We start from the raw sequence: 12,749 nt of genomic DNA on the forward strand, positions 1-12,749 counted from the left end.
TGCCTTCTCACATTCCGGGACCCCTCGCTCCTTACTGCTCAGCTCGCTGCTCCTTAGCGCTGCCATGAAGGTGGAAGAGGCTCCCACCATGGCCGCTGCACTCGCCAGCCGTGAGCCTGGCTTCTGGCTGAGCAGCACTCCCCCTGTGGTTGGGGGCCAATCAGGCTGGGCTGGTAGCAGGGGAGGGGACGTGGGAGGTTGGGGGTGCTGATCAGGGCCCCGATTGGGCTGGTTGGCCACCGCAGTGTGCGTCATAGTGACCAGTTGTTCCGGTCATTTGGGCGTTCCAGTCGCTTGGCTTTTATATATATAGATAATACTTTTTATGAAATTTTTAATAGAATGTTCAAAATTACTAATGTAGCTTAGCTTTTTAAAAACTTGATAAGTTTTAAGATTACCTTTATTCAAAGGATTTTGATACCTAGGATTTCAGTTAATTAGAGATGATGGAATAGAATTTGTATTATTTTAAAAAAAAGAAAAGACAAAAGGCCTCAGCCACCTAATTGTTTTTTCTGAAATCTTAAATTCAGTACTACTTGACTCCTTGAGGAGTCATACATCTGGTAACCTCAGCATTACAGCACGTGACAAAACTAGAAAGGAAGTGATAGAGATTTCCATAACACTGTCACTTAAATGAGGGATTAACTCAATTTATGCTACTGGGTAATGACTTTAGAATCATAGAACTATAGAGGTGAACTGTCCTTTTAAGAAACCTTATATATTGAGCCCAGCTGGTGTGGCTCAGTGGTTGAGCACTGACCTATGAAGTAGGAGGTCATGGTTTGATTCCGGTCAGGGCACATTCCCAGATTTCATGCTCAATCCCAAGTGGGGGGCGTGCAGGAGGCAGTCGATCAATGATTCTCTCTCATCATTGATGTTTCTTATCTCTCTCTTCCTCTCCCTTCCTCTCTGAAATCAATAAAAATATATTTTTCTTAAAAAGAAACCTTATATATTGAAATTCATATTACACAAGATTATTTCATGAAGATGTTAAGTGAAATACTGAAGTTCATACTAGATCGAGAGTGATATGGCTGGAATCCTTATCTCTTGGCTTCCTTTGCCCTTTTTGCACTCTACCATGCAGTCTCTCTCTGTTAATTAAGCGATTTTCAAAAGCAGTTCTCTTCACTGTGCAGTATAATTTGCTGATTTATGGTGTGATGTGTTCTTTCCTATGAAGTCTATGGTAGAAGTGTCAGGTACTATGCACATATCTAGCTAATTGATTTGGCTTTTTTTTGTGAATGGTTGTATTGAAAACTGGACTGGTAGATTTTTGAAATTTAGGGAAGTTATGAGATTATCTTTTAATAGAAAACTAATGTATTTTATAAGGCCCACTGGAATTTATTTTATGGAAACTAGAAGAGTCTTGCACATTCTCAATGAATTTTTCTATTTTATTACCAGTCTATTATTACCTGACTAGAGGCCTGGTGCACGAATTTGTGCATGGATGGGGTCCCTCAGCCTGGCCTGCGATCAGGGCCGATCTAGCTGGCCAGGGGGAGGAACCTCAGAAGGTTGGCTGGCTGTGGGAGGTTGGCTGTGGGAGCACATTGACCACCAGGGGGCAGCTCCTGCATTGAGCATCTGCCCCCTGGTGGTCAGTGTGCATCATAGCTACCTGCTAGTCTAGTCGTCTGGTCATAAGGGTCGCTTAGGCTTTTATATATATAGATTATATTCAGGCTAAATGTCCATGATAATGCCCATTACATTTTTTTAGCACCATCTTGTTGCACTAGTTACCCATATAACACTTAGAATTCTAGAGAGCTTTTGTCTTACTCTGTCTGACCTGGTTTAACCTTGAAATAAAGTTCTAATTATCAATATGCAAAATATTTAGGCTTTTGCAAATTTTTTTATATCCACTTTCTTAACAGGATTTTCCATTGTCCAAATGCTGAGCCTTAACAGTCAGGTACCAAGTTAGTCTTCTAGCATCGTTTGAGCCTTTCCTTCCAGGTGTTAGCAGGGGGAAAAGCAGCAGTACATATTGTTAGCTTAGCTTAACTACAGACTAGGAATCACAGAGAAGGCAATAATAAATGTTTGTACTATTTATATAAATCAATATAGATTATACTGTTTATAATCTCAGAACTGTTGCTCCCTATAATGGCTAATCTAATCTGATCATGTGATAGAGGCACAGATGTGTTGTTTGGCTGCTTTGTGTTTCTTAACTCTAATGTTACTGTATTCTAACTCAGATTGTGTGCATTTGCTTTGCATATTAATTTATCAGCTTTAGTAATGGGTGTATATTAATGTTTATGTCAAGAAGATTTTAATAGGGGGAAAACCCCAAGTATTTTATAGTTATTTGTTTTAAATATCAGGATTACCATTGTCATATAAAACTCTTTTTGAGCAACTTGAAACCATTGAGAAAATGTTTCCCAGCAATTCTGCAATAACTGAAGAAGCATTGAAAATGAAGGGTATCAGTTTAGGTTTTATTTTTTTATTCTTTTGTTACCTGTGGGGTCCAGACACATCCCGTCATCCTTTTGTATATTGCTTTTCTTCTTTTACCACTATGCTGCTTTTTTGACAGGTACTGACTGTGTTTTTTGCATTCTTTTTCCTATCCTCGTTCAAACCTTTCTGGAAGGATTCATTTATTTAAATAAAAAATAGGTACATCTTGCCACGTCCTTGAGATATTTTAGTTCAAGTGAAGAAGAAAATAAAAGGTAGAAAATGCCTCTCTAAGATTTAAGAATATTCACCCAGACAATAGTTATGTTTTGTGGGTTTCTTTTTTTATTTCTTATGGAAAATTTGAAACCACACAAAAGAAAAGAGAATAGAATAATGAACTCCCATGTAACCATCCTTCAACTTCAATAATTATCAAATTCTAACACTCTTCAGTTGTCACTGCCCACTTTTTTCCTGGAGTTTTTCCTGCAAATTCCCAAAATTATGTTACCAAATTTGTTCAGTATGTATCTCTAACTAAAATGGATTTTTTTCATGGCCACATGCCATTATCACATTCAGCAAATTAACAATGGATTCTCAGCTCATACTGCCATTGTCCCAAATTGTCTGAAAGATGCCTTTTTACTCTTGGCAGTAAATCGGGTCCAAACAAGGCCACACATTGCATTTGGATATTTCTCTTAATTCTGTAATACAGAATTAAGCATTCTTCATTTGGAGTCAATGGATAAACTTCAAGTTTATCCAAGAATCCATTGAAATTAATTACAAAAGTTTGTGTATGTACTTTTTTTTCCAGGGCAGTGGTCGGCAAACTGCGGCTCGCGAGCCATATGCAGTTCTTTGGCCCCTTGAGTGTGGCTCTTCCACAAAATACCGACTTCTGCGCATGGGCCACGAAGTTTCAATCGCACTGCGCGCCCGCACGTGGTATTTTGTGGAAGAGCCACACTCAAGGGGCCAAAGAGCCGCATGTGGCTCTTGAGCTGCAGTTTGCCGACCACTGTTCTAGGGGATCAGAAAATTTATCCAATTTTAATATGGTTCTGTAACACATTGTCTGTGGAAAACCACTATGCAAACTTTCTGGAGTCAATGAACAGGCTGAAATAGTCTCATTTGTGAAGGCTTCTAAAGCACATATAAAATGAAGTCATTCCTTTTATGCTTTAGGTCACTGGAATATATAAGAAAGTATATATAGGATCTTCAACTTAAAAAAACAAACACACTTTATTGAAGAATAATAAACATACAGAACACGACTCATAGATATACATCTGGGTTGGTTTTCATGGACTGCACATTCTCTGAGACACTGACCATGACAGCACCCCAGACTCTCCTACTCTCTTCCCTAAACACCTCCTGGGATTATCTAACAACTTAGTTAATTTGGTCAGTTTTTGTTGTTTTTTCCCCTATTTTAAAATCATTTTTTAAAACATTTTTAAATTACATTTGACATACATTATTATATAATTTCAGGTATACACCCCAGTGATTAGACTTTACATAACTCACTGATTATCCCAATAAATCTTGCACACATCTGATACCATACATAGCTATTACAATAGTATTTACTATAGTCCCTATGCTGTACTTTATATCCCCATAACTATTCTGTAACAACCTATTTGTATTTCTTAATCCCTTCACCTTTTTCACCCATTCTCCCAACCACCCCTACCCCCCCCCCCCCTCGCATCTGGCAACAATCAGAACGTTCTCTGTATCTCTGAGTCTGTTTCTGTTCTGCTTGTTTGCTTAGTTTGATTTTTAGATTCAAGTTGTTGATAGATATGTATTTATTGCCATTTTATTGTGCATATTTTTTACCTTTTTTTCCCTTAGAGAAAACCCTTTAACATTTCTGATTTGGTGGTGATGAGCTCCTTTAGCTTTTTTTCTTGTCTGGGTCAACTTTTTTTTTTAAATTAAAAATAATGAAGTATATTGCTGGAAAGTACTTGGTAATTTCCACTCAATTAGATATATTAAATTGCTAATAATCAAAATATTTGTAGTTAATATATACTTGGTTCTTTTCAGCCAAAAATAATATGGATGAAAATATGGATGAATCAGATAGAAGAAAAAGCTCACGAAGTCCAAAAAAAATAAAAACAGAGCCTGATTCTGAGAAAGACGAGGTAAAAGATTCAGGTGCAGCAAGAGGAGCAGACCAAAGTGAAATGGACATTTCAAAGATTACTGAGAAGGACCAAGGTAAGGAGAGTCCATTGTGAAGGTCAGCCTGGGGGTGATAAAAATGCACTGTATCTAATTCGCACAGCAGGAAAGGTACTGCATTGTCTCTTTTTGATAATAGCATTATTGAAACAATCCTATGCCTTGTAATTCACTCATTTAAAGTGTACAATTTAGTGGTTTTTAGTATTTCACAGAGTTGTTCGGCTATTACCACAATCAATTTTAGAACATATTCTTGACCCCAAAAAGAAACCCATATCCATTAGCATTCCCAATTCTCCCTTTATCCCCCTCCCCAGCCCAGTAATTTACTTTTTGTCTCTATGGATTTGCCTATCTTTACATTCCATATAAATGGAATCATGTAATATGTGGTATTTGTCACTGGCCTCTTTCACTTAACATAATGTTTTCAAGGTTCATCCATGGTGTAGCATGTATCAAAGTTCTTCATTTAAAAAAATTTTTGAATAATACTCGATTATATGGATATGCCCCATTTTGTTTATTCATTCATCAGTTGATGGACATTTGTGTCCTTTTTACTTTGGGGCTATTATGAATAATGCTGATATGAACATTTGTGTATAAGTTCTTATATGGACTTATGTGTTATTGCTGGGTCATGAGATAATTCTACATTAAATGTTTTGAGGAGCTTATATTGTGTTTTGTGAAAAGTTGTTTTTTAAAAGATAAGTGAAATAATGCATGAGCCTTAAGATACATTTTTTTAAAATATATTTTTATTGATTTCAGAAGGAAGGGAGAGGGAAAGAGATAGAAACATCAGTGGTGAGAGAGAATCATTGATCGGGTGCCTCCTACATCCCCACACTTGGGATCGAGCCTGCAACCCAGGCATGTGCCCTGACCTGGTTCATAGGTGGATGTTCAACCACTGAGCCACGCTGGCCGAACAAGATATTTTTTAACTATAAGATATTCTACATAGGATCTTACATGAAGGTACTGGTATATGCAGTAGCTATCATATAGCAAGTAATTTTACATTGTAGTAGTCCACCATTTTTAGATACTAAGAATTAGAATGTTTAAATATTTGGAATATATTGATTTTTTTAACCTTTTATAACATTTAGCCCTGTCTGTTAACCTATTTTAATCATATATTAGAAAATAAAAATACTATCGTGAATTGTACTTTTAAGAGTAAAAATATCACTTATATACTTGTCTTTGTTTTACAGATATAAAAGAAGACTTAGATTCTGACAATGATAGATCCTTTAAGGAAGAGCCAATGGAAATAGATGATGATGTGAAAACAGAGTCACATATAAACTGTCAGGAAAGTTCTCAAGTAGATGTGGTCAATGTCAGTGAGGGTTTTCATCTAAGGACTAGTTATAAAAAGAAAATTAAGTCATCCAAACTAGATGGACTTCTTGAAAGGAGAATTAAACAGTTTACACTGGAAGAAAAACAGCGACTTGAAAAAATGAAGTTGGAGGGTGGAATTAAGGGTGCAGGAAAGACCTCTACAAGTTCTTTGAAAAGTTTGTCTGAGTCACCAGTAATAACAAAAGCAAAAGAAGGGTGTCAAAGAGGCGTGCTTAGACAAGAACAAAATTCTAATGCAAGTAATGATAAATCTGAAGACTTTATTCAGGAATGCTCAGAAAGTGATTCCTCAATTCTGGGAATTAGTGATACTGATCATACCACAAGTAAACTTTATCCAAAAGATCAAATATTAGAGGACGTCTCCATTCAGAGCCCAGAGACAGACTGTCAGAAACAAAATTCTGTTGGAAATGACATAGATGAGAGGCTCTCTGAACCAAGCAGTAAAGGCTTGGAACCCAGTAAGATTAAAACAAAAGGAAGTGATTTTCTCATTGATGACTTTAAATTAGCCAGTACAGATGAAATTGGTCCTTTGACTTCTAAAAACAAAAAACCACTCACACAGCAGAATAACAACACCATTGTTTCTCCTTCCCAGAGCCCTTTATTTCCATCAGTATCTAAAAGTACTGACAGAGATATCTCATCTCTGTCAAAAGCAATGGACTTTGAAGGAAAATTGGGATGTCACTTTGAATATAACAGCACTTTGGAAAATAGTTCTGATACTATATCTATTCAAGACAGTGAAGAAGATATGATTGTTCAGAATAGCAATGACAGTGTTTCTGAGCAGTTTATAACTCAAGAACAAGGTATTGAAGGCATGGAACCATTGAAATGTGAGTTTGTTTCAGATAAGTCCACTGGAAAATGTGATGACAGGCTTCAGGGTAAGATAATGGAAACAAATGGTAAAAAAACAAGTCAAGAACAAAAATTAGAGGAGAGACCAGTTAATAAATGTATTGATCAAATAAATCTAAAAAGTAGCACTGACAAAAAGAATAATGAAAATCGAGAGTCTGAAAAGAAAGGACAGAAAGCAAGTACCTTTCAAATAAATGGAAAAGATAATAAACCTAAAGTATATTTGAAAGGTGAATGCTTGAAAGAAATCTCTGAGAGTAAAGTAGTAAGTGGTGACGTTGAACCAAAGGTTAATAATATAAATAAAGTAATTCCTGAAAATGATATTAAATCTTTGACTGTTAAAGAATCTATAAAACCATTCATGAATGGTGATGTCATCATGGAAGATTTTAATGAAAAAAACAACTTGGAAACAAAATCATGTTCACTGAGATCTTCAGATTCTGAACGTGACTACCAAGATGGCCTAGAGACCCTGCCCTTAACCAGAGAGAGTGAGAGAGCACAAACTACCACACCACCCCCAGAAAGCAGTGCAGTGAATCAGGTGGAAGATATGGAAATTGAAACCTCAGAAGTTAAGAAAGTTTCTCCATCACCTATTACTTCTGGAGAGGAATCTAATCTCAGTAATGATTTTATTGATGAAAATGGTCTGCCCACCAACAAAGATGAAAATGTCAATGGAGACTTGAAAAGAAAAACAGTCATCACAGAAGTCACCACCATGACATCCACAGTGGCCACAGAGTCAAAAACTGTAATCAAAGTCGCAAAAGGTGATAAGCAAACTTTGGTCTCTTCCACAGAAAATTGTGCCAAATCTACTGTCACAACCACGACTACAACAGTAACAAAGCTTTCCACACCTTCCCCAGGCAGCAGTGTGGACATCATCTCTGTGAAGGAGCAGAGCAAAACGGTGGTCACCACAACAGTGACCGACTCACTGACCACTGCAGGAGGCACTCTGGTAACATCTATGACTGTGAGCAAAGAATATTCCACAAGAGACAAAGTGAAACTCATGAAATTTTCAAGACCCAAGAAGACTCGTTCAGGTACAGCTCTACCATCCTATAGAAAGTTTCTCACCAAGAGCAGCAAGAAGAGCATATTTGTTTTGCCTAATGATGACTTAAAAAAGTTGGCCAGAAAAGGAGGAATCCGAGAAGTCCCTTATTTTAATTATAATGCTAAACCTGCCTTGGATATATGGCCGTATCCTTCTCCTAGACCAACCTTTGGTATCACGTGGAGGTATGTACTTTAAAATGTATTTGGGGAAGGGAGGAAGTTTAAAAGAATTCTCTAATATCCCTTAAAAAGAAAAAGAGAGAGATAATAGAGAAAAGACAGGGAAGCATATACTTAAAGACTGAAAATTTAAGGGAATCCTTTAAAATGAAATTTGATATTACTTTCCACAAAACAAAAGAAACAGTTGTTTTTGTGGTCTAACTTTCCAAATTATTGCCAGGTGTGTGCTCTGGGAATGAGATAATCACAGAATTGGATAATCACCCACTTTCTGGAATGTTTGTATAGTTGACCCTTGAACAATTGGGGGTTGGGGCACTGAACACTCTTGTCAAAAATCTGTGTATAACTTAAGTCAGCCCTCCGCTTACACAGATTCCTAATTGTAGATAAAAATGTATTTTATTTTTGTTAGATAATGCATAAAAACATAAGACCTAGGAAACTTGCCTATAAATTACATTAAGGTTCATTATGTGGAAATCTTCCTAATGTAATTTATTTGTATAATAAACATTTGTTCTGAGGTACTCTTATTTATGTAAATAAAGGTAGTCTCTGAGATTGTTTAGGGATTTTTTTAAGCCCAGAAATAAGCTTTGGGGATGAGTCATAAGTATGTAGTGTGAGATCATAAAGTTTTATTTTCGAAAAGGATCTTACTTTTATGTATGTACTAGAGGCCCGATGCACGAAATTCGTGCAAGAGGAGGCCTTCGCAGCCATAGCTGCCTCGATCCTCCCTCGCAGCTGCCGGAGGCTGCCTGGATCCCTCCCTTGCAGCCAAGGTTTCATTCCAGCTAATTAGCATATTACACTTTTATTATTATAGATCATAATTTGCCTCTGCCCACAGAGGGACCAAATTAGAAATAGTGCCTGGTTTTCCTAAATCCTAGCCCAGTACTTTATCTGCTATATCGCATTTCACATATTTATCCTTGCTTTGTCCTTTTTCATGTCCTTGTCTTTTTTCCTGTATACCCTTACAGTGGAAAAGGATGAAACATAAACAAAAAGAGTTCTATGGGACATACTCAGAAATTAGGAAGGATCTCAGTTTTGCAGTTACCTTTTGTTAGGATCCTGAAGTTGATTACTTCTGCAAGTTACTGAGCAGGCTTCATTTCTGTGTATCTTTAATATGGTCCCAGTTTCTTAAAGTTAAAAATCATGGTTTTTTTTTAGTTTCCTCTATATGACAGTAGCCATAAAAGACCAAAAAAAAAGAGTGTAAATGAATACCCTCTATAAAGGAATTAACTTATTAATATGATCAGGCATAGTTGGTTTGACCAAGTTTTTATAACTCATCTTTTGATTTGAATTAAAATATCACTCCATTACACATTCAATAGAGACAGCTGAAAAGTACAATTTCTCTGCAGGGCCTGCAATGAAGGATTTGCAGAATCCTGCAGGGAATCAAGGAACTCTTCATTACAGTTCATGGATTTGTAGGATTACTCTGCACTTTTCTGCTTTCTTCATTGAGAGCGGTCCCAAAGTGTATCCTTGACTGTCCTGCAGGTAACTTCTTTCCCACTGGAAAAGTTACTGTGTACAAATACTTTAATTACAATGACCTGGCAGTGGTGGAGGCCGATCTTTCTGCCTTTTTCTATTATGAAATGGAAGGTAGGCTCAACTGGGAAGCATTTTCTTTGGACCAGTTCTGCTCAAGTGTTGCCCAGGGCCCTTTTTTGCACGGCTGGGTTTCAGGAGCCTTGTATTGTTATGTTTTAATATGCACTCTGGGCACAGTTTGTATCTGTTTAGTTAATTCCTCATTCTTAAATGGAAGGAAATACCTTCCTGTATATTTTAAACAGATACTGCCTTCAAAATATATGCTAACATCTTAATTTGCTAAAGTTGAAAGAAACATAATCCCTTCTGTCTAACAGGCATGGGTGAATATGTAAATTATTTATTACTTTAGAATGCAGGGTTTTTTTGAAAACATATAGCTATAAAAAAACATGCATGTGAAATGCATTTTTATACTTACACTTGAATAAAATATTTCTGATGTTTAGAGTAGTAGATGAGAATGCCAAAGGTGCATGTTCAATCTTGATTAATGTTAAGGCTGAGCCATATTGAATAAGTGAAATTTGTCTCGTCTACTCATTAGGGCTTCTTTTTCCCTCCACTGTCCATTCCTTCCTCTCTTTTCCCCAGGCCCTGATTCCATGTTTTATTATCACTTTGAACCAGTAGTTGTCTCCACAGTGCTGCCAGATGGACCCTCTAAAATGCAGGTCTATCCTGTGAATATTCTGATTGAACTTAGCAAACATGTATAGGAGACTGGTTAACTGCTGCAGGGCTGAGAGGAGAAAGTGTTTGTCCCCTGTCCATCTCATCTATGAGAAGTACTTTCCTTTCCAACTCACCCAATACTGGATAAATTTCAGAGGCCTTAATAGATTGCCTTTGAGTCTCTGCCTTAATCCTTCCACTTGGTGCAGCACATTCTGGCTCTGCCTTTCTCTCTCATGCCGGCGTCATCTCATGATGCACATCTACACCCCTTCCTGCCAGCCATAGCACACCAGATATGGTTTTGGGGAAGAAGTCTGTGCTTTTTTACATTTCCCCCCATGCATATGTGTGCCCCTTGCCTGCAGTCAGCCACTGCCACATCCTTTTCATTTCAGAGTCACAAACAAAGCTCTGATCCACAACCCTGAGCCAAATCGGATGCTCACCCCCCCACCCCCCGCCACCACCACCTGTGCTTTCCTTTGTTACAGCTCCTGGGGACACATCACCAGATTATAATTCATTAATGTGTCCCCAGCTCCTTTCACTTACACATAGAGGGCACTCAGACTTATATTTTTGAATGAATAAATGAATGAACAGGCTGATAATGCATGAGATATTTTCCCCACCTGATGTCATTTCCATTGTAAAATAGAGATGCTTTAAAGTTGTTTGTAGAGAGTGATTAGAGCAGCGGTTCTCAACCTGTGGGTTGCGACCCCTTTGGAGGTTGAACAACCCTTTCACAGGGGTCGCCTAAGACCATCCTGCATATCAGATATTTACATTACGACTCATAACAGTAGCAACATTACAGTTATGAAGTAGCAACGAAAATAATTTTATGGTTGGGTCACAACATGAGGAACTGTATTTAAAGGGCCAGAAGGTTGAGAACCACTGGATTAGAGGAAGGAGAAAGAGCATGAGAAAACACTTCACTTTTCAAATAGTGAGTCCAGAGTTCCTATAGGATGTGTTCTAAAAGTGACACACACTTCCTCCCTCCTAGGATATCCCTGCACTAGTTAACATTTGCTCACTAATTAAAGAATTCTTTTGTGCAGGTCAGAGGATTCACAGGGTGATAACACAACGAATAAAATAATGGTGTCACAGGTGGAGATAGGAAATTAAGTTGCAGCAACTTTTTGGCTCGAGCTTTCCCTTTCTCACATCGTTCACTTTTCCAATTTAACATTAAGTATAGAAAGCATTGCCTTCCAAACTGTCTAAGATTTACTGTCTACCTCTGTAAGAGGAGGAAATTATTTAAATTGTGTAAGTTTTCTCTACACTGCAATCAACCAGTGTATTCATTTAAGTGTCAACAAAGTATTTAATTACTCAAAGATTACTAATAGAGAATTGACAGCCTAGGCCTGCTTTAAAATGTTTTATGGTTAATTCCATTTTAAAATATGATATTCATTACAATTGTAAATTTGTTTTGAAATGTGTTTTGGTTTTTTTTAGGAAAAAAACAACAGATTATCTCCTGATTAGTAACTAATACAATATTGTCCTTTTTTATTCTTCATTATATTAGGATTCCAAAACTATACTAATGTTAAAGTGTTATTAGTGTTAGCAGTATTCATCATCCAGGAGTTCATGTTTTGCAGAGCCACCACTTGAACACAAAATTTTCTCTTATTTGGAAAATTTTGTGAGTTCAAAATTTAATTCTCTATATTTGCTCTCCTTCATAATTTCCTAAAACTTATTTTGAGATTAGGCTAAATTGATAAGATCTTCACATATTGTTGCTGTATCTATCGTACAGTGAAGCATGCTTTTTGCACAGATTTATGTCATTTGAAGTGACTACCGACCCTTTTTAAGTCGTTAGATGCATGTTATACCTAGGAACAAAAACATTTCTTATTAAGGGATATATAATGGCCAAAGTGCTTACAAAGCCATATTATAAATACTGAATGAGGACAAGAAATAGTCCTTTAGTTTAATAGAGAGTGTGTGTGTGTGAACATATATATGGTACTTCTTGGGTTTTTCTTTCAGGTATAGACTCCAGACTGTAAAGTCCTTAGCTGGAGTGAGCCTCATGTTACGCTTACTGTGGGCAAGTCTGAGATGGGATGACATGGCAGCCAAGGCTCCTCCAGGAGGAGGGACCACACGCACAGGTAAAGGTTTTTGATTTTCTAGTTTAAGCTTAAAGAGAAAATCACTTGATAGTTTGCTTAATTTTGAGTATATCTGATACTTATTAAAATACAATGCTTATGTTTTAAAAATATAGCTTTGCTAAAGTT

General features: G+C 37.0%; 1 protein-coding gene across 1 annotated transcript in view; it reads left to right on the top strand.

Annotated features, from left to right (window-relative positions):
* The window catches only part of BPTF (bromodomain PHD finger transcription factor), a 95,441-nt gene that overhangs the window by 41,515 nt on the left and 41,177 nt on the right, over positions 1–12,749 (top strand). The window contains 3 exon segments of the mRNA XM_014458775.2: positions 4,534–4,710; positions 5,907–8,199; positions 12,496–12,620. Coding sequence (XP_014314261.1) covers positions 4,534–4,710; positions 5,907–8,199; positions 12,496–12,620 — 2,595 coding nt within the window.

Source organism: Myotis lucifugus, unplaced genomic scaffold (genome assembly GCF_000147115.1).
Source record: "Myotis lucifugus unplaced genomic scaffold, Myoluc2.0 scaffold_100, whole genome shotgun sequence".
Taxonomy (NCBI): Eukaryota; Metazoa; Chordata; class Mammalia; order Chiroptera; family Vespertilionidae; genus Myotis; species Myotis lucifugus.